This window comes from Opisthocomus hoazin, chromosome 32, assembly GCF_030867145.1.
Source record: "Opisthocomus hoazin isolate bOpiHoa1 chromosome 32, bOpiHoa1.hap1, whole genome shotgun sequence".
NCBI lineage: Eukaryota > Metazoa > Chordata > Aves > Opisthocomiformes > Opisthocomidae > Opisthocomus > Opisthocomus hoazin.
This window is the reverse complement of record NC_134445.1, coordinates 4,228,759-4,249,338: the sequence shown is the minus strand read 5'-3', so window position 1 is coordinate 4,249,338 and position 20,580 is coordinate 4,228,759. Positions and strand designations below refer to the sequence as shown.

At 61.5% G+C, this 20,580-nt stretch overlaps 3 protein-coding genes across 4 annotated transcripts; all 3 read right to left on the bottom strand.

Annotated features, from left to right (window-relative positions):
* Window positions 1-517: 517 nt before the first annotated feature.
* Window positions 518-7,375, bottom strand: BIN2 (bridging integrator 2). 2 transcript variants are annotated; one of them, XM_075445782.1, is made up of 12 exons: window positions 7,273-7,375; window positions 6,053-6,133; window positions 5,843-5,897; window positions 5,077-5,171; window positions 4,802-4,897; window positions 4,626-4,733; window positions 4,451-4,536; window positions 2,533-2,608; window positions 2,210-2,292; window positions 1,114-1,897; window positions 848-931; window positions 518-715 (listed from the first exon to the last, which is right to left on the bottom strand). In XM_075445782.1, the coding sequence occupies exons 1-12, from the start codon at window positions 7,348-7,350 to the stop codon at window positions 602-604; spliced, it is 1,740 nt and encodes a 579-aa protein (XP_075301897.1). In that variant the 5' UTR covers window positions 7,351-7,375; the 3' UTR covers window positions 518-601. The 2 variants fall into 2 exon arrangements, with proteins under 2 accessions (XP_075301897.1, XP_075301898.1); XM_075445783.1 differs by lacking the exon at window positions 848-931.
* A 1,237-nt stretch (window positions 7,376-8,612) lies between these two features.
* CELA1 (chymotrypsin like elastase 1) lies at window positions 8,613-10,433 on the bottom strand. Its single transcript, XM_075445724.1, has 8 exons — window positions 10,394-10,433; window positions 10,217-10,299; window positions 10,015-10,115; window positions 9,636-9,761; window positions 9,411-9,547; window positions 8,972-9,117; window positions 8,745-8,894; window positions 8,613-8,630 (listed from the first exon to the last, which is right to left on the bottom strand). Exons 1-8 carry the CDS (start codon window positions 10,431-10,433, stop codon window positions 8,613-8,615), a joined length of 801 nt encoding a protein of 266 aa, XP_075301839.1.
* Window positions 10,434-12,328: 1,895 nt separating this feature from the next.
* On the bottom strand, window positions 12,329-19,190 carry GALNT6 (polypeptide N-acetylgalactosaminyltransferase 6). The gene is made up of 10 exons (XM_075445651.1): window positions 18,703-19,190; window positions 17,748-17,920; window positions 16,493-16,642; window positions 16,164-16,398; window positions 14,711-14,828; window positions 14,399-14,599; window positions 13,766-13,897; window positions 12,920-13,021; window positions 12,646-12,798; window positions 12,329-12,490 (listed from the first exon to the last, which is right to left on the bottom strand). The coding sequence occupies exons 1-10, from the start codon at window positions 19,188-19,190 to the stop codon at window positions 12,377-12,379; spliced, it is 1,866 nt and encodes a 621-aa protein (XP_075301766.1). The 3' UTR covers window positions 12,329-12,376.
* Window positions 19,191-20,580: the final 1,390 nt, after the last annotated feature.

Below are 20,580 nucleotides of genomic sequence, written 5' to 3'. Positions count from 1 at the left end.
AGTTTGGCTGCAATGGTGATAAAAAACCCAGCAATGCGTCCGCCGTTAACCCCTCGCTCGCCGGGGACCAGCCCATCGCCGGGCATCGGGGCGGCGACGCCGGCTCTTGTGCCGGGGCGGCGATGGCCGGCGGGGTGTTGCTTTAATACCGGGGGGTTTTACAGCACCGGAGGGGGTAAAATCGGGGGGTATGTTGGGTTTTTTGGGGTGGTTTTTTTCTCGCGTGGTAGCACATTTTCCAGGAGCCGGCTCAACCGGCTCGGTGCCTTTTTCCTGAGTCACCGCAAGGCGCCGAGGCAGCGGCGCTGGGCGCCGGGGCAGAACAGGGCGACAAATCCCTCCCGCACCCGGCTCCGGCCATCGGAAACGCGCAGGCGGGGACCCCCCGGCGCTGGCGGTGACCCCCCCATCCCGGTGATGGGCTGCTGCGGGACCGAGATTTGGCCCTCGCCCACCTCACCGGCACCTTCGCCGCCCTCTCACCGCCTTTTCTGCCTTTATTTCAGATGGGATGGGAGGGGGAAAGCGTGTGACGGCTACAGGGAAATAAAATCTGCCCATGGCACAACGAAACGCCATTTTCCCGTGCCGGGTGCCAGGCTCACAGGGAGGTGAGGGTTTCGGTGGGGTCCTGGGGGGATGTTGCTGCTGGGGGAGGGTCCTCGCTTGTGTCCCGGCCCTTGTCCTGCTCCGGCGTCCCGGGACAGCCTTGCTCCTGGGAGAGACACAGATGCGGCGCTGAGCCGCGCGGGACGGAGACCTCGTAATTCGATTAAATCGGACCCGAGAAGGACCGGTGGGGGAGGGGACAGGTCGGCGTCTGCCCCCGCGGCGTCGCCGCACCAACCTCGGTCGCGGAGCCGGAGGAGGAGGAACCGCTGTCCCCAGTGCGGCCGCTTGACGCCGCGTCGAGGGCCGGGTCCGGCCCCGTCTGCCGGCAGAGGAGCATCGCGCCGGGCTGGATCTGTCCCCCGCCCCGTGTCCCCGCATCCCGCCAGATGCCCCCCAGCATGGGCTGGGTCTCCGAGCAAGCCGGGCATCCCCATGCCATCGTGGGGCGCGGACGCGATGCCCGCCATGCCACACACCCTCCCGGCGCCAGAACCTGCTCACCTGAGTTTTGGCTGCCTTTGGCTCGACGTCCACCTCCTCCACGCTCTCCTCGGAGTCGCCGGGGTTGCCCGCGGCTCCGGCGTGCTGGCACGGGGACGGCCACGCCGCCGGCAGCGCCGCGGGACCGGGGGCATCGCGGGGGGCTGGGGACGGTGGGGTTGGGGACGGTGGGGTTGGGGACGGTGGCGCTGGGGACAGTGGCTCCCCGGCACGCACCCGACCCTCAGTGTTAGTGGCCGTGGCGTCCGGCTGATGGGGGTCCCCTGCGACAGCCGCAGCTTCGCTCGCCGCCGGCCCAGCCTGGGCTTTACCCGGCTCCGACGGCGCAGCGCCGGCAGCCTGGGCGATCGCCTCGGATAAAATCAGGGACGCCAGGGAGGTGGCGATGCCCTCGGCCCCTGCCTGCTCCCCGCCGGCAGCCCCCGCCGGCTCCACACCCCGGCTTTCGGCGAGCCCGGGGGTGCTGGTGCCCGGCTCCGCGGGTGCCACCGATGTCCCCTGCTCATGGGACGGAGCTTCGGGGCCAGGCTCCAGGGCCTCCTCGCTGGAGACCGACGCCGTCTCCGACAGGGACCCGCCGCTGGCGGGCGAAGCTGGTGGGGGGCCGGGGATGGCGGCACCCAGCTCCCCGTTGGAGACGGCGTCGGCGGCACCGCTGCCCGTCCCGGGGGACCCCGCCGTCGCCTCCGCTTCCGCCGCGGGCTGCCAGTCCGGCGCCTTCCCCGGGCAGGGGAACATGGCCGGGGGGCTCACGGGCGAGGAGATGACCAGCGAGCGCCGGTTGCTGCGTGGGGGGAGGACAGAGGAGGTCAAAGCCCCTCTCCGGCGCGTCCCACGAGCACCATCCTTGGGGACGCACGGCACCGTGGTGTCACCGCCAGCATTCGCTTCCCCATCCAGCGGCAAATGACCCAAATTAATTAACCCAGCACGTCCGAAGCGCCCTCAACCCGGCGTCGGAGACGCTCGCCCATCCCAAGGAGCACAGGATCGGGGGGCTACATCACCCCTATGGTTTTTGGGGTGGGTGCGGGGTGGGGGGGGGATTTGGCCGCTTGAAGCCCCGCACCCCACCGGAGCTTGCCCGCTCGTTCACCTGGGGACGCCTTTGATGATGAAGACTTTGCTGGAGTGCTGCTTGTCCAGTTTGCTCATCACCTCGTAGAGGTCGCGGTTGAGCTGCGAGGAGGTCGGGGTTGGGGGAGGGGAAACAGGGGGGCATCAGAGGGGGCCCCCCCCCGGTGCCACCCATCACCCCCCAGCACCACGAGCTGCTCGCAATTAGTAAATTAAACGAAGAGCAGCAAGGATTCGAGGTGGGCAGCTGGCACTGGCGTAGCCGGAGGACCTGGGGATGGCCACGAGACTGGGGAGGGGGGTGAGGGGAGAGGTTCCTTGGGGTGCCACCTTGCCCCACACCTTGCTCATCTCCTTGTAGAAGACGTCCCGGAGGTTGGAGATGTTCTGGAAGATGGTCACATAGCAGGCGACGCGGCTGCGGGAGGGAAAACACGGCGGGAGGTGGGGGGGTCAAGGGGTTTCCCGCGGAGGTTTGGGGTGCTGAGCACCCAGCCGGCGAGCACCCATCCTCCGGGGTCCCCGTGGAGGTGGGGAACGGCGAATAAACCCTCGGGGTGAGGACAAAGCCAGCCTGGACGCTTGTCCCGAGGGCCAGCGATGGTGCTGGCAGCTCCGGGCTGTCACAGCCACCCGTGGGTGACGTCCCTCGGGACCTCCGCTGCGTCACCGCCGCGGCCTTTTGGGACAAAACCCCGCTTCTTCCCCGCCGCGGGGGCAAACGGCACCCAGCCGCCGGCGCCCGCGCCCAGCCCACGTCCCGGGGCTCCGCGACCGGATTCTGGGGACCTCGTGCTCAGGTGCTGCTTTTCCCAGGGGACCCATGGGGTTGGGGAAGGGGCTGCCTTCACCTCCCCCCTTGCAAACTGGGGGGCTGTGGAGGCCAGAGGCTGCTGGGCACGATCTGGTGCCTGCCCCAGCCCCACAGTGTCCCTCAGCCCTGTGATGTCCCTCAGCCCTGTGATGTCCCCCAGCCCCTTTAACCTCCTCTGGCACCATGACGTCCCTCAGCCCTACAATGTCCCCCAGCCCCGCAGTGTCCCCCAGCCCTGTGATGTCCCCCAACCCCATGATGTCCCTCAGTACCTTTAATGCGCCCCAGCCCCGTGATGTCCCTCAGCCCTGTGATGTCCCCCAGCCCTATGATGTCCCCCAGCCTCACGATGTCCCTCAACCCTTTAATGTTCTCCAGCTCCATGATGACTCCCAGCCCCGTGATGCCCCCCAGCCCCTTTAATGTCCTCCAGCCCCATGGTGACCCCCAGCCCCATGATGTCCCCAAGCCCCATGATGTTCTTCAGCCTCTTTAATGTCCCTGAGCCCCACGATGCCCCCCAGCTCTGTGACACCCTGAGCTCCTGCAATGTCCTGCAGCCCCTTTAACGCCCCCGAGCCCCATCATGTCCCTCAGCCCTGTGATGTCCCCCAGCCCCATGATGTCCCCCAGTCCCACGATGTCCCTCAGCCCTTTCATGTCCTCCAGCTCCATGACAATCCCCCAGCCCCATGATGTCCCCCAGCCCCATGATGTTTTTCAGCCCCTTTAATGTTCCCCAGCCCCTTTAATGTCCTCCAGCCCCATGGTGACCCTCAGCCCCATGATGTTCTCCAGCCCCTCTAATGTCCCCGAGCCCCACGATGTCCCCAGCCCTGTGATGTCTCCCAGCCCTGTGACACCCTGAGCCCCTGCAATGTCCCACAGCCCCTTTAATGACCCTGAGCTCCATGATGTCCCTCAGCCCCGTGATGTCCCCCAGTCCCAAGGTGTCCCTCAGTCCCACGATGTCCCTCAGCCCTTTCATGTCTTCCAGCTCCATGACGACCCCCAGCCCCATGATGTTTTTCAGCCCCTTTGATGCCCTCCGGCCCCTTTAATGTCCCCAGGCCCCATGATGCCCCTCAGCCCTGTGATGTCCCCCAGTCCCACGATGTCCCTCAGCCCTTTCATGTCCTCCAGCTCCATGACAATCCCCCAGCCCCATGATGTCCCCTAGCCCCATGATGTTCTCCAGCCCCTCTAATGTCCCCGAGCCCCACGATGCCCCCCAGCCCTGTGATGTCCCCCAGCCCTGTCACACCCTGAGCCCCTGCAATGTCCCGCAGCCCCTTTAATGCCCCTGACCCCCATGATGCTACCCAGCCCCGTGATGTCCCCCAGCCCCTCTAACGTCCCCCAGCCCCACAGTGTTCTTCAGCCCCTTTAATGTCCTTCAGCCCTATGATGTCCCCCAGCCCCACGATGTCCCCCAGCCCCTGGTACCTGCCATACAGAACCGGCAGCTCCTCCCGAAGGTCCCTGTTCAGGTCTTCAAACACCGCTTGGGCTTTATTAAACTCCTCCTCGGCCTGTGGGGAGGGAAGGGGGGGCCGTGGCTTTGCTGGCATGGCTGGGGCATGGGGGCTGCACCGGGTGGGGGTCCCCCGGGAGGCTCGACCTTGGCGATTTTTGCCTCGTCCTTTTTCTTGGCGCTTTGCAGAGCTTCCAGATGATGCCGGGCGCTGTCGTAGTCCACCAGCTTACGGCCCCGCTTGGCGATGCGCTCCTGCACGGGGGGGCAAGGTGAGCCGGGATCCGGACCCCCGTCCCCCCGACACCGCGCACGGGGGGTACCTTAAAGTCCCCGAACTGAGCCAGGTAGTTCTCCATCAGCCGCACGGCTTGGTCGCCCAGCTTCGCCTCGTAGTCGTCCCACAGGAGATCGTTGCTCTACGGGGTGGAAAAAGGGGGGGAAGGGGGTCTAACGCCCAGCTTCCCCCCCCCAGCTCCTCTCCAGCCGTACGTGCTGGGCTGCATCCCCAGGGACCCCCCCCGGCCTGGCCCGCCGCCCCCCCCGATGCTCGGAGGGGACCCTTGGGGACGGGGGGGGGGCACGTCGAGGGGCTCACAGCTGCGATGGCTTTCAGCTCCTCGTGACCGTCCCAGTCGGCGCTGTAAATCTCCTGCAGCGTTTCAGCCACCTTCCGGGAGCTCTCGTGCATCACTGCAGCCCGGGCGGGCGATGCAAGTAGATAATTTATTATTATTTATTATTATTTATTATTATTTATCATTAGTTATCATTATTTGTTTCTTATTTATCATTGTTTATCATTATTCTTTATTAATTATTTATCGTTATTTATTATTATTTATCATTATTTATCATTATTTATCATTATTTATTTATTATTTAACATTATTTATCATTATTTATTTATTATTTATCATTGTTTATCATTATTTATCATTATTTATTGTTAATTATTTATCATTATTTATGATTATTTATCATTGTTTATCATTATTTATTTATTATTTATCATTGTTTATAATAATTTATCATTGTGCATCATTAATTATTTATTTTTTATAATTGTTTATAATTATTCATCATTGTTTATCATTATTTGTCATTATTTATCAATATTTATCAATATTTATTAATTATTTATCATTATTTATTATTATTTATCTTTATTTATAAATATTTATCATTATTTATTATTAATTATTTATCATTATTTATCAATATTTGTCAATATTTATTATTACTTATTTATCATTATTCATTATCCCGGGTGAGCAACCACAGCGATGCCCAGCCCCCTCCCAGCTCCTCCGCGGTGCCCACGGGGCTCTCCCCGGTGATTTACGGGGGCGGAGGGGCCGCACCTTTCACCGCGCCCAGGAAACCCTTCAGGTCTTTGTAGAGTTTGTTTCCTTCGTTCTGCAAAGCAGCGCGGCGAGGGGGTCAGCGACGTCCGGGGGGCCCGCGGTGACTGCCACGAGCCCGCGGGGACGGAGGGACCCTGGGAGGCAGCGGGGCCAAGGGCTGGTGTAGGGGTGTCCCCGTCCCCCCCTTTCCCCGCTCCCCGGCGCGACCTGCTGCAGCTGGAAGTTGTAGGCGCTTTGCTCGAACTGCTCGTCTTTGGTTTCCACCGTTTTCCCCAATTTCTGCAAAACCTGGGGTGGAAAGAGATGGAGACGGGGGAAAAGCCTTCGGCCCCGCGCTCGGCGCTGCCCCCCGGGCTCTGCCTCGGGCGGGGAGCGGGCTCGGCCCCGCAGGAAGCCCCTCGCGTGGGGACGCTGAGGATCGGCGGAGCCGACGCTGAGCAGGGCTTTGGATGGGGAATGCAAAATTTCGGTGCATCCCTCCGCACTTCTATATTTTAGGGGAAAACGGTGAATTATTGGGCGCTAACCCATCGCCCCACCCTATAAAACTCTATGGGTGCACCCCTATACACCCCAAAATATCCACACGTGTGATTACGGGTGCGGGCGAAACCCTGGGTGCTGCCTCGCCAGGCAGCGGGGACACCGTGCCGAGGATGAGGATGGTCTCCGGGCCGAAGGCTCCTTCCGGACCCACCATCGCAGGAGCGCGGCGAGGCTGGGGCGGTGCGGGGGGGAGCGTTGGGGTGTCCAGGAAGATGTTGACCCCCCCAGGGAAGCAGCCGCAGCCTGGCCCGGGCTGATACGGCCGCAGCGGAGCTGAATTTAGCACCGAGCCGCAGCCCAGGAGCCCAGGAGCTCATGGGTTTGGTGGCGGTGGGGGCTTTGCATCGCCCCCGAGGTGGGAGTCGCCACCTGCTTTTTTTGGGACAGAAAGGGAAAGAGATGGCCCCAAACCACCCCAAAACAGCCGAGAATTGCCCCGTTTCTGCCCGCTTCCGGCGCCCTTCCCCCTTGCTTCCTGCGCGGCCAGTGCGGGCTGCACTGGCGTTCCTGGGACCATCCCCACGCTGGGTCCCGCTGGGGACTGTCACCTCCAGCCAGCCCCTGGGACCCCATGCCATCTACACACTGTCCCCCCATAACTTGCGGAAGGCATTTTGGGTGGAAAAATCCCGCTTTTAGGGAACCCAGCGGCTGCCACAGCAGCTCAGGGGACTTTGGGGAGATGCTGTCAAGCCCAAAGGCTTGGAGCAACCACGACGTTGACCCAGAAGCGCCCAAATTCCCACCCTCTGAGCACCCATGGGTGCCAAGATGTGCCCGTCGTGCCGACCCCTCGGTGCTGCACCAGCAAGAAAATCCAAGAGTGAAATAAAATAAGGGATTTTGGGGGCTGGGCGTCGCGGGCGGGCGTCGCGCCGTACCTTCTCCTGCGCCCGGCTGAACCGTTTCTGGACCTGCTTAGCGAAGAGCCCGGCTCCCCCACTCTTGCCCTCTGCCATGGCTGCAGCTCGGTTCCTGCTCGCAGCCGCGCGCTGCGGTTTGATGTTTGCTGTGGAGGAAGTTCGAGGCGAGGCAGCTGCCGGCATCCGCCGAGCACCCGGGCACCCCCCCACGCCGTCCCCCCCCCGGAAAGGCTCCCCCAGGCACCCAGCGACGTGGGTGGGCCAAAGGGGTGACTGGGAACGCGCGCTCGCCTCTTTGTTCTTCCACGAGCAGGTTTTGGGTTTAAATTTGGCTTTTGGTGCAGTTTTGGTGCTGGTATTTTATCCCTGTGCCAGGTGGGGGCTGCAGCACGGTCGCCACTCCAAGATACAGCAGCGGGGCGAGGCAGTGACGGTCACCGAATCCGACAGCTCTCATTGCCACCGGGGTCGGTTTTGGGTGAGAAATGGAGCTAACGGCGGGGAAAAATCCCAATCGGACCCCTCCGTGTCCCACTGTATCCCTGCTGTGTCCCCAAGGAGCTGCGTCGCTGCCCACAGAGGGGATTTAGAGTCATGGAATCATGGAATCATTAAGGTTGGAGAAGACCTCTCAGATCATCAAGGCCAACCATCCACCCAACACCCCCATGCCTGCTAAACCATGTCCTGCAGTGCCACATCCACACATCTTATGAAGCCCTCCAGGGGTGGGGACTCCCCCGCTGCCCTGGGCAGCCTGGGCCAAGGCTTCACAACTCCTGCAGTGACGAAATTTTTCCTGGTATCCAGTCTAAACCTCCCCTGGTTCAACCTGAGGCCGTTGCCCCTCGTCCTGTCGCTGGTTACCTGGGAGGAGAGACCAACCCCCACCGCACCACAAACTCCTGTCAGGCAGCTGTGGGGAGCGAGAAGGTCTCCCCTCAGCCTCCTCTTCTCCAGGCTGAACAGCCCCAGCTGCCTCAGCCGCTCCTCGGAAGACTTCTTCTCCAGACCCTTCACCCCTCGTTGCTCTTCTGCTGTTTGCAGCATTTTCCCCTCTTCCATTATCCCAAGGATTTTCCAGCTGCCGCTTTTCCCCGCTGCTCTTTCCTAAGGCGTGAGGAAGAGGAGGGACGCGGCCAAATGGATGCTCTGGAGTGCAGGAGGGGAAAGGATCCCGCGGGCTGGAGGAGCAGGTATTGCCGGGCTGCGGGGCAAAGCATCCACCAGTGCGCTGAAGAGAGGAACAGCTTTTATTGACATTATTTATTGATTTGATTGAATGCCCCCAACCAAAACATGGGGGAAGCTGATGTCCATCGCCCAAGCCAGGGACCGGGCTCTTCTCCTGCCACCGCTCAGTACTGGTCAATCACCTGAAAGGAGAAGAAAGGCAATGGCTGAGCCAACCAGGGACCGAGCTGGTGCGTCGGTGCAACGACAGCACCAGGTCTCAGCTACCGGCCACCCGAGCCCTGCCGTCGCCTTACGCTGTCAATCCAGGAGATGTAGGCAGAGACGCGGGTGAAGACGGTGGGTTTGCGCGAGACGTTGCAGCCCAGACTGGAGACGAAGCTGGTGACGCCGTGGACCTGGTACTCCCCGTTCACCTTGCAGTTGAGGGGACCACCCGAATCACCCTGCCAGAGCGAGGAACCCATATGAGATGGGAGCAACGGGGATGCCAGTGGGATGCTGGGGATGCCCGGGGACGTACGTTGCAGCCGGCACGGACGCCGTCACCACCGGCACAGACCATGGTGTTCTTGACGGTGGAGCTCCAGTAGGAGGAACTGGAGCAGGTCTGGTAGTCCACCACGGGCAGGTAGGCCTGCAACAGGACGCTGGAGAGCTGCCCGTTGGCTGCACGCAACCGAGCACCGGTTAACGCCACACCGGCAAAGACCTGCGAGACCCGCAGCAACCCACCCCCTCCACAAAGCAGAGCCTGCAGCCACCACTGAGCCCCTTGTCCCGCGTAAAACCCCCCTCAAACCTTGGCACGACGCTACCCAACGTTGGGCATCCCCATGCCTGGAGCGAAGCCCTGAGTGATGCCTCCTGGGACCTCAAAAGGCTTAAAAATATCATTCAGCTTGCCCCGTTTCCCACATTTTTGGGGTGATAGAGGGCCGGGGCGACCCGTCGGCACTCACTGCGGGTGAGACCCCAGCCGGTGATGTAGCAGGGGTAGTCGTTGCTCAGGATGGTGCCCGACGAGGGCAGGACTGCCAGCTGCACGTAGCTGTTCAGGGTGACGGAGCTGGACAGGCGGAGCAGGGCGATGTCGTAGCTGGCGAGAGGAGAGAGAGGATGTTGGAAGGACCCCCCCACTCCCAGCGACGCGGCCTCTTCAAGCCCCCCCTCCCCACGGGCGTTACCCCGCGGCGACATTGTTGCTGTTCCAGGAGGGATGGATGATGATCTTGCTCACGCTGATGACCTGCTCGGTGCCTTCGGTTGAGTCGAGGTTGTGTTCGCCGGCCACGATGCGGAAGCTCCGGTTGCTGCCGGGAAGGAGAAAAAACACGGGATCAGGCCATAAATTGTTATTATTTTAACCATGAGCTGACATGGAAAGGATCAGTGCAAGAAGATGCTCCCAGAGATGGTCCATGTAACCCCTAAAGGAGGACCAGTAAAGACCCTAAAGGACCGTTGCTCCCTGGGTAGGGGCAGTCAAAATTTCTCCTTGGAAAGGTTTTTGGTGGAAAACCGTCTTTTGCACAAGAGGGAGGTGGGGACCCCGCGCCCGCTCACCTGTCCACGCAATGGGCCGCCGTCATCACCCAGTTCTTTTTGATGAGGGACCCTCCGCAGGTGTGATGCCAGCTGCCACTGGAGGAATACTGGAGGGAGATCTGCGGAGAGGGGGACGCGAGACATTGGGGGGTGTCACCGCGTGGTCCAGGGGCGGTGAGAGTCCCACGGGATTTACCGGCTGACCTCGGGAAGAACCCACCTGGGAGGGCCAGGCGTGCGAGCTCGCCTCGGTCCCCCCGACCACCCGTTGCATCCCATTGAGAACCTGCTCGGAGCAGCGTCCTGCAGGAGAGAGGACGGGGAGCGGGGAGTGAGCCGCGACCCGGGGGGGCCGTCGCCAGCTAACGAGGGCGACTGCTTCCCGCGGACGACGCACCGCAGAGGGCGAGGGCGGCGAGGAGCACGAGCTGCAGCATCATCCTGGACCACGACAGCTCTTCGACTGCGGCGGGGGCTGCGCTGACGGCGGCTTTAAAGGGGATGGAGAAGGAGGGACGGGAAGAAACCCAGGTGCCGCAGCCCTATCGAGCAGCCTTGGTCCCTCTTCCAAAGGACGCACGGCCTCGACCTTCGGGGCTGGAAACGCCCGGGTGCACCCCAGCTCTCCCTTGGCTTTGGACAGGCAGCCCAAATCCCTGGGGGGACGATGCCCTCATCTTGCATCTGCCTCTTCTGCGCATCTCAGGCAACATTGTCCTGAGTTTCTCCCGGTCTCGAGGCCCTGCGGTCGCCCCAGCTGCGGCTCTCGCACCGCGTTTATCCGTGGGATGCGTCGGAGAGTTTTGTCCAACACATGCAGGGTGCCTGCATGGACCCCGGGACGGGGAAATCGAGGCAAACGCTGGGCAAGACCCTCAACCCCTCCAAGAAAACCCCAGCCAGGACTGGACACGACCTACACAGAGCATTCTGAGGTTAAACGAAACACCAATGTGGTTTGCGATAAAAATCTGATTCCTGGCCAAATCAGTTTTAATTTTTTCCCCTTTTGAAAAGCAATGGAGGCCTTCGGGGGGGCGAAGCTGCGGCAGCAGCGAGGTTTTTCGCTCTGCTGATGGAGCAGCCGCTGGAAAACAGCATTTGTGACAGCGGCGATTAAATGTTCATCCAGTTCAAAAAAAAAAAAAGGAAAGAAAAAGGCCACCTGCTGCATTTCTGCTCTTATCTCTACGGAAAACACGAGATTTCATGGCTAAAATGGTCTCCGAATAATCACTTAATTGGTTTTATCAGTGCAGGAGGGAACACAGCAAAGGACAGCAGCAAAGCCTCCGCCCCCGAGCAGGGGTGCCCCAACCTACATTTGAACCCCCCCAGCTGGACAAGTCATTGCTAACGTGGCTTTAAATCCACTTTTGGGCTGCAAAAGGGAGTTTCCAGGGTGAGAAGCGGGAGGGAAATTAAGTTGGAGGAGGAGTGGGAGCTGGGAGAAAGCCAGAGACGGGACGTCCGTAAAATAAATCATCTCTTTATTTGAGGTTGTGTATCCAAAGGCAGGTTCTCCCACCCCCACGCCACTTCCAGGAGGGGTTTCGCCCCCTGCTATAATGAAATGGCGACGGGAGCGGCAGCTACAGTAGTCGGGCTGGAAGAAAAACAGGGAAGGGAGGAGATCTCACGCCCAGGTGCCGGCGAGAGCCTCTCCGGGAGGATGCCGCGGTGCATTCGAGCCACTCTGTCCGGGAAAAACCTTCCTCCAGATCAGCACGAGCCGAACCGCGCCAAGGAATCATCATCATATAATAATAAAAATAATAGTAATAAAAAAAATCTAAATCCCCCCCCAACATCAAGCCTGATACCCAAGGCAGAGAGCCCAACTCCTCCCGTCCCGGCAGCAGCGACGCAAGACGCTCGCCGTGCCGTGGGGCCGAGGGCCGGATCCTGACAGTACCGGGGGGGGGTGGGGGGTGGGGGTGGATTCCCTTGCCCGCCCAGGGCGACGACAAAGCAGGATCCACGCTCCTGCGGGATGAGCCCTGCGGCCGCCATCCTCCTCCTCGCAGGCAGGCGTTCCCCCACCCGGCTCTCGCACGCAGGGCGGCGTGGCTGCGGTTTCCAACGCCCGATGTGAACGTGGAAGTCTCTGGCTGGAGCCGGGGACGGGACCAAAGAGCATCCTCGGGCGTCTCTGCGAGCGCCGTGTTCTGGGCTCCGTGCGGTACCACTGGCCCAGCTCAGCTCCCCGGGCTTCCCCGCTCCAAAGGCACGGGGCTGCGTTCAAGGCAACCGTGAAATGCAGCATATTTAAGGCTTTTGCTTCTTAAATTAAAAAAAAAAAAAAAAGTAGTTCTTTTGGATTCTGGTCTCCCGAGCACGGCTGGGGATGGCCGGGGGCTTGGGCCGCTCTGCTGCCCGCCTAGCTGAAGGACCAGAGCTGGTGGGCGTCCGCCGGGTCGCAGGGAACCATCGCCGGGTGCTTCCCTCGTGCCGTCAAGCACATACCGGAGGCCGGGTTTTTAATCAGCCGATCCTGCTGGAAAACAAAGACAGCATCAGCTCGGAGACGCCGGTGGGATGAAGAACGGATGCGACCGAGGGGAAGCGGCAGAGAAGCACCATCACGGGGAGGAGGATGACGTCACCACATCCTTGGGTGCTTCCCGGGATGGAGATGCATCTCCTCACCTGCACCAGGTCCCACTCCTCGCTGGCCGGCACCCGCCCGGGCTTCCCTCGGTACTGGCAGGCGCCCAGCTCGGCCGACCCCGAGCTCGCCCGCAGGCAAAGCTCCTTCCCGATGTTGTGCCGCAGCTCCCGCTGGCTCGTGTACTCGAAATACTGGGGGGGTGAGACCAGAGAGGGGACGTCACGCTGCTGTGCCCCAAAAAAGTAACCCCCAGGGGAAAACCAGGGGGTCTGCCAGCAGGGGGGGAAACACTGGGGGTTCATGGGTGCCCACCTGGTTGCCCCCCATCCCATGGCAGGGGTACATGATGAGCGGTTTCCCACCGTGGTTGTTCTCGCCGACGTCCAGGCAGCTCTTGGTGCCCTCGTTTTTTATCTGCAAGGGTGGGGGCAATAAATAAAAAGGGGCAGGGAGGTGAGCTGGGCTCTGAGGTCCCAGGGTAGGGACCCGCCTTGAGTTTGGGCTTTGCAGGGTGCTTAATTCTTGCTGTACAAACACGGTCCCGGTACTCGGTGCCGTGTCCGGGTCCCTTGCCCTTTCCAGGACGCGAGGAACGCCCGTGCCAACGCCTCCGTCCCACCGAGTCAAGGGCGAGAGCCGCCCGGGACGAGGTTTCAGGAAACAAAGGTGAATTAAAACCTGGACGGGAGCCAGCGCCCGGCCCTCACCGCATCCAACGGCGGCTTCCGCGTCGCCCCGGCCGGGCAGGGTCGGACGCAGACCCCAAACACCCGGCTCAGAGGACAGGGGCTTTTTTCAGCCGCTCCTTCCTAGGGATGGAGCCAGAGCTCCGTGTCTTGCCCTTCCCCCGCCCGCCGACGCTGGCACGGCGTTCGGGGAAGCTTTCGGCTTTTTCGCCCGATTTCACCCAGCGCCACGTCTCCCACCCCGTAACTCGGCCGGAACCAGCTCTGCCGGATTCCAGCTCTTCCCCATCAGCCAGAGCCCAAACCGGCCCCACCAGCTGACGACGGACGTGGTGACGGACGCAGCTGCCCCAGCATCCTCACTCGCGCTGGTTTGAACGCAAAAAACCCAAATTTTGGGGACGTCACTGCCACGGCTATATTTACACAAGGACGGAGCCCGGCGGGATGCTCCGGGCAGCCCCGTGCTTACCGCTCCGTAAAACGTCGGGGTCAGGTCGGGGACGAACATCTCCGGGTAGACGGTCTGGAGGTACCAGGTGAAGTTCTTGCAGTGGAGCCGCTCCCTCAGCTTGCGGCGGTCTGTAATGTCACCATACGTCTTCTATCGACAAAGTCACGTGAGAAAATTTAACCAACCTCCGAAGCCAGCAAGGAAAAAAAAAACAACCAGAAAAAACCCCCTCCCGAGCCGGGGCTCCGAGCCGAGGGGTCCTCCCGGCTTTGCTGTTGTCCATCGCGGTGCGCCCGGGACCGAGAGCGGTGGGGGGGTCTTGCCAGACACCCCGGTCCCGGGCAGGGACCGCTCGCCCAGAGGGCTGGGACGTGCCGCCGTGCCACCACATGACATTGTGACATTGGAAAAATACAATTTTAAAAAGTCAAAAAATGAAAACACCTAAAAAATGTCTATGTTTTTCCTACTAGAAAATGTTCTGGCCCAATTAAAAGAAAAAAAAAGAAAAGCTTTTCGGCTACATCTTTCCACCTGCATTTGCTCTCCCACCTCCAGGCTAAGCCCACCTCCTCCCTCTGCTCCAGCCTGAGCTCCCAGCAGGATCCGGCCCCCCCGGGAGAGCCAGCAGCCCACTGGCGTGCCCGGTACCTCTCTGGCCATCTGGGCAGCTTGCTGGTTCCTCCTGTAGAAGATCTCCTTGTAGTCGTCCATCCAGACCTCGGCCAGGCGGACCTGGTTCCTGGAGATGACCTGGGTGCCCTTGGGGAAGGTGTGGGGGCTCTTGGAGCGGAAGACGTGACCCACGACGGAGCAAGGGATGATCTCGACTTGACCCCCGCACTGCCAGACCTATGGGGAGGTGACACCTGAGACGTGGGGGGGGTCCAACGGCCCCGTGGCCCCCCCAACAAGGGGCATCCCTGAAGACGCCCTTCGGAGACGGCGCCGACCCGGCCTTACCCTGAAGGACATTTCCACGTTCTCGCCCCCCCAGATCTCCATCTGATCGTCGTAGGAGCCGATGTGCTCGAAGTAGGACCTGGAGATGGCAAAGAGGCCACCGGCGAAGGTCGGGGACCTGCGGAGGAGGGAGAAGCAGAGCCTGAAGCAGGGGAAAACAGGGCAAAAATAAAAATAGAAAAGCAGAGTCTGAGTTTTGGGGACATCGTGGCTCACACGGTGGGCACGAGCACTCTGCAGCCGTGTCGTGTCCCCCCCCGGCTCCCTGCCCCATCCAGCTGTGCTCCAGACGTGGTGGCTTTGGCGGAGGGACCGGACCCAGCTGCCGGGAGGGGACGGCGGCAGCGTGACACCGAGGGGCCTCGCCGCCGGCTCTCGACTCACAGCGAAAGGGGGATATTGTAACCGAAAACCTATCGCTGAAAAGCAGGGGGGGAGATTAGAGCACAGCGCCCGGCGCCCCATTCACTCCTCCCGCTCCTCTAATCTTTTCCATCTGATCTTTAGAAGAGGCTGGAACATAAAACTTGCTTTTATTCAGGAAAAATAAAAAAAAAAAGGATTCGTTGAGCTGCCGCGTTCCTGCTGAGCGGAGATGAGATGCTGCCGGGAGCCAAACCGCCGGCTCGCGGTAAAAGGGACCTTTATTGGGACGGGGACGTCTCCCGGGTGACCTCTGCACAAAGCCAGCCCCGCCGCCGGCCGGGGGACGGGATGCGGACGGGGCCAGGCAGGGTGTCCGGTATCTCCCGGTGGGAGCACCCGGCTTATCGTGGGGCACCGACCGAGAGGCGCAGCGGGAACAAAATGCCCAGAGTTCCTCTGCAGGCAAAATGGGGGGTAAAAATTGGGGGTTTGGTGCCATCCGTTCCGCCGGTGACATCTTCCCGCTGCTGTGCCAGCGCAGGTGCCCACCCTGTGCCCCGGTAGCTGGGTCTCCAAGAGCGAGAAGATGCAAGACAGTGATTAAGCCCCTAACGAGAGGCTTTGCAGGAATGGAGAGATGGCTGGAGAGAATCCCAGGGTCTTTGTGAAAAGGTCTTTTCTGGTTCCAGACCCCAGGGGAGGTTTCTCCTCTGCCAGCCCCACAGCCCCCACTGTGCCCGAGCACCCTCTCCCAGGCACAAACCACCTGAGATCCCTCCAGCCAAGCACCCCACAAGGGAAGCTCCGCCGGGAAGGGACAGCATCACCCCCCCAGAAGCACCAAAACCAACAGGGAAAACCCCAATTTGTGGGAAAAAGGAGCAAAAACGACCGGAGGACGGGGCAGGTTTGCAGCACAGGGCACCCAGCTCTTTGCCACCCCGGCCGTGCCTCCCTCAGCACCCCGCTCAGCCAGTCCGTTCCGCAGCCGTTGGGTCCGGACACGGCGTTCCCAGGGCTCATCCAACCTTTGGTACCCGCACGCCAGCTCCGAAGCGGATCAGAATTCCCCCCCGCGACGGCTTACTTGATGGGGAAGGTCTCATCCTTCCTCCGCTGCCTCTCCCGGGACGGGACGACCTCCCAGCCGAAAGTCAGGCTCCAGTCGAAGTTGCCCCGGCTGTGCTGCTTGCCGTTCTGGATGGGCTTGGAGAATTCGAAGGTGTTGAGATCGATGGTGGCGATGTCGGGGCTGACGACGGCCGTGGGCTCTTCGGCGATGCGGGATAAGAGGGGTTCCAGCCAGCCGTGAAAACACTCGCCTGGGGCATGGGGAAGGGTTTGGCCATCGAGTGGAGACGACTTCACCCCCGCCAGCTCCGCGGGGACCCCCGGGAGGTGATGGTGGTTACTCACAGTGGGCGTCCAGGAAGGTCAGGACCTCCCCGCTGGCCACGCTGGCCCCCAGCAGCCGTGCCGTGATCAGCCCCTTCCTCTCCTCCTGCCGCACGACTCGCACGATCTGGAGCTGCTCCACGTAGCGATCCAGCTCGTCCTTCAGGTAGTCTGGGAGGGGAAAAAGCGTGACCAGCTCCATCAGAACATGGGGGAGAAGCCGGCTCCTGCGTCCCACCAGCCCGTCCTGCTGTCCCCCCCCATCCCAGCCCCTCGCAGGAGCTCCCGCTCAGACCCTGCAGCCGGGTTCGGATGTGGCCGTGGGCTTGGGGAGACACGGAGCCTCCTTCCCCCCAAATTCCGAGCGGGTTTTTGGCTAAAGAAAGTGGGGTTTGCAAAGGAGCTGCCCACCCCCTCTAATCCTCCACCGAAGTAGAGGAACGACGGGGCAGGAGAGTCTTGTGCCCTGGGGTTAAAGCGTCGCCGGGATCGAGCGGACGAGCTGTCACCGAGAGAAGGGACAGTGGACAAGGGGGCACCCAGGGAGATCGGGATTTCTCTCCTCCCTTGGCAGATGCAGCCGAGCCAAAAGCTGGGAACCGCCAAGGGAGAGCTGGGACGTCCTGGCAAGGGACCCCAAGCCCGACGGGAGCCAAGCTCACGGGTGACAAAGCCCTGCACCGCCCCGAGGTCTCTGCTCCTTGGGTGCCCGTGCAGACGCCGTGGGCACAAAGGGAGCGTTTATCTCCGGGGCGAGGGCAAAGTCCGCTCCTCTCCGGCACCCTGAGGCTGAACCACGTCGTTAACCTGCTCTGGGTGCAGCTAACGAGGATCGCAGCCTGGCGGGCGAGCCAGCCGCCGGATGAGGGCTTTGCGGGGAGGAGCGCCCGGTTTTTCTCCAGGGCTGGGTTAAAGGCAGCGCCGGAGAAGGGAAAATCCCTGAGGGTGCTCCCGGGCGGACGCGAAACAACGCGGAAGAGCTGTGGGACGCACCCCGGGCTGCTCGGAGACTCGGCTCGGAGGAGAGCGGCTCAGAACCGCTGCTCCCAGGGATGGAAAGATGCTCGGTATCTCCCCGCATCCCACCATGGCTCCTGCATCCCGCCACGGCTCCCATGTCCCGCCACGGCTCCCCACGTCCCACCATGGCCCCTGCATCCTGCCACGGCTCCCATGTCCCACCACGGCTCCCTGCGTCCCACCACGGCTCCCGTGTCCCACCACGGCTCCCATGTCCCACCACGGCTCCCCGCGTCCCGCCACGGCTCCCACCCACCGTCCGTGCTGGCGTCGTCCACCAGGATGATCTCCTTCAGCAGCAGGGCCGGGGAGGCGTGCAGGACGCTGTACACCGTCCGCAGCAGCGTCGACCACGCTTCGTTATGGAAGACGATGACGACGCTGGTGGTGGGCAGGGGCGGGCACCGCTTGAATTTCTGGTCGATGCACCTCCGAGAGAGAAGAGCAGGGGGCTAAGCAAGACGGGGAGGGCACGGCAGAAACAAAACACCCCCCGTCCCCGCAAAACCCCGCAGCAGGAGAGCGGCTCCCGGCCCCAGCGGCTCTCGGCTCGTCGCCGCTTTGATTTTAATTGATTGAATCACATTCCTGCCGCCCGCCCGGCCCCGGTGTCCCCCCCATTGTCACCGCTACACCTGCTAAGCACGGATAATCGCCGGCCAGCGCGGGGAGGGGGCAGTTTCCACACCAGGGCTGGGTTTCTACCCCCTATTCAAGCCTTTTTGCAGCCCCCCAAGCCTTTCCCCAAGCCCCCCCCCCCCCAGCAGGCAGGGGTTGGAGGCAGCCACGCTTTAATCCGAGGAAATCTCTCAAGTTTACGCCGCTTCCTTCCCCCCACCCCGACCCCAGCGGGGTCTGAGGCTGTTCCACTCGGCTAAGAAAAGAAAAAGTCCGATTACTGGAGCCAGCTGAAATAAAAGAGGGAGGGGAGGGAAAGCGGGGGGAGATGCCGGAGCCACCCGGCCGCGAGCAGGTACCCAGAGACACAAAGAACGGCTGCTGGCCTTTGGCCATCGCTGTTAAAAAACCCAAGAGGACAAAAATTAGGGGGAAAAATAATAATAAATGTATGTATTTTCTCAGCCCTGCCTCCGCTTGATCCCCTGCCAAGGATCAGTGACATCCCGCTCCTGATCTGCTTTGATTTCCCCTTAAACTTCCCCGTGGCGGGAGCAAGCGGCCCCCCGGGGCGGTCTGGGCGACGCTCTTACTCCGGCGGGCGGCTGTCGGGCCCCAGCGCGCGCTGGAGGGAGATGCGGTCGCTGGCGAAGGCGTTGAAGCAATGCTTCTCGTAACCTCGCTCCTTCTCCTTCGTCTCCTCCGGCGTCCATCGATCCTTCTTGAAGGCTTTGCCGTCGGCTCCGGGGCTGGCGGGGTCTTGGGGGGGTCTCTCCATCAGCGGCCGCAGCTCCGCCGCCGTGTAGACGCCGGGCAGGCAGGAGCGAGCGCTGGGCGGTGGTTCCTCCTGCCGCACCGGAGCGCCGATCTGCAGCTTCGGCATCGAGTCGCGGATGTTGTTCACCGCCCCCAGCATCAGGTCGAGGACTTGGTCCTTCCCCTGGACGATGTTCTTCAACCAGGGTTCCTCTCTCGGGTCCTTGCTCCCCACATCCTTCTGGAGGATGAAGAGGAAGATGACGAAGACGGCGCCCGCCAGAGCCACCTTCAAGGGGCCGTAGCGTCTCCGGAAAAGCCTCATTTTTTGTTTCTGGAGGGTGCTCCCCACGGCAATTTCAGGGACGTGGGGTCTCGGGATGCTTCATGCTGATCTGCTCCGCTCCGCTAACCTGGGGAGAAGCAGCAACACCCGCGGGTTAACTCACGCACCAGATGCACTTCGGGCGCATCCCCTTGATATTAATATAATAGTAATTATATATTTTTATATTAATATTATTAATTATATATTGCTATGAAGTTAATCTCTGCAAGGGAGCAAGCAGGACCCGTGCAATCCACTCCCCCCACGGCCCTTCCAGCCTGCAAATCCACACCGAAAATAAAACGCCAGGAACAAGCGAGGTTCGAAAAACGCTGCGAGACGCGCTGGATCCGGCCACCACAAAAGCGCGTTTCTCCCGCGACCGAGCCGGCTGCTGCGGCATCGCCCCCCGCGACCTCCCCGCGCGCGCCGGCAGCAGCGTCACGAAGCTAAAATCAAGCCGCAAAAAATTGCCGGAATATTTTTGGCCGTGCCGAAAGAGCCTTTCCTCGGGTCTTTTTCCTCCCTGCAGCGCTGCTGGGAAGGAAAACGCGTGCGAGACCCCGCGGCGCTTCGCTTTCGGCTGAATCGGAGCGGCAGATTCGGTGTCCGGTGCCGCGCCGGAGCTCAGCACCGGCTGCAAAGCCTTCGCCGGGACCGGCCGAGCTTTCCCACCGCCAGCAAACCTCCCGCGGCTGCTCTTTGTGAGCCGCGGCCGCCGGAGCATGGACAAGCTCCACGGGAGCCATTCACCGGCATCTCCTCCTCCTCCTCCACTTCGGGGTCCCCCTCCCCTTTATTTCTTTTTTTTTTTTTTCCTTTTCTTTTTATTGCCTTGGAAAAGGCGCGGGCCCCGGAGCGGAGAAGGGCACCTGCCAACAACTTCAAGGGCGAGGAAGTTTCGGCTTGTGAAGGAGGAGGGGTGAGGCGGGCCGCGGGGTCACCGCTTTCAGCGCCGCGGGGATCAAAGCCGGCGGCCGGACCACGCTTCACTGCCAAGGGCACCCGTCCGCGAGCCGCGGCGGGACCAGGCAGCACCGGCTCCGCGAGATGGGGGGAAAAAAGATGAATTAAGGGGGGAAAAAAAAAACCACCTCAATTTGTGCTCGTATCCGAGCAGAGATGCTGCCACCCCACTTGTACCGCTGAGACCCGACGGATTCATTGCACGGTGCAAGGCGCTGCGAGGAGGCGGGCGGCAAAGAGCAGCCTGCTTTGGGGAGGAAAAGCCCCTTTCCACCATCTCCGCATCTCTCCCAGAGTCTCTTTCCTGCCATGTTGCTGTGACCACGTTAACGAAGCGTGCTCGTTAGCCGCGCGATGCTAACAAACCCCGGGGCGGCACTCGTGCACGCGGGGGTTTGCGCAGAACCGCAGTGCGGCGGCT

Excerpts from the sequence above, each read along its gene's own strand:
- CELA1 (XM_075445724.1), bottom strand. The coding sequence starts at position 10,433 with ATGCTGCAGCTCGTGCTCCTCGCCGCCCTCGCCCTCTGCG. Across the intron at positions 9,548-9,635 it reads AGCAACAATGTCGCCGCGGG|CTACGACATCGCCCTGCTCC; the intron begins GTAACGCCCGTG and ends TCCTCTCGCCAG. Across the intron at positions 9,118-9,410 it reads CGGCTGGGGTCTCACCCGCA|CCAACGGGCAGCTCTCCAGC; the intron begins GTGAGTGCCGAC and ends GGTTGCGTGCAG.
- BIN2 (XM_075445782.1), bottom strand. The coding sequence starts at position 7,350 with ATGGCAGAGGGCAAGAGTGGGGGAGCCGGGCTCTTCGCTAAGCAGGTC. Across the intron at positions 4,537-4,625 it reads ACGAGGCAAAAATCGCCAAG|GCCGAGGAGGAGTTTAATAA; the intron begins GTCGAGCCTCCC and ends CCCTCCCCACAG. Across the intron at positions 2,609-4,450 it reads CTGCCGGTTCTGTATGGCAG|CCGCGTCGCCTGCTATGTGA; the intron begins GTACCAGGGGCT and ends TCCCTCCCGCAG.
- GALNT6 (XM_075445651.1), bottom strand. The coding sequence starts at position 19,190 with ATGAGGCTTTTCCGGAGACGCTACGGCCCCTTGAAGGTGGCTCTGGCG. Across the intron at positions 16,643-17,747 it reads GGACGACGCCAGCACGGACG|ACTACCTGAAGGACGAGCTG; the intron begins GTGGGTGGGAGC and ends TTCCCCTCCCAG. Across the intron at positions 13,022-13,765 it reads CCCCGACGTTTTACGGAGCG|ATAAAAAACGAGGGCACCAA; the intron begins GTAAGCACGGGG and ends CCACCCTTGCAG.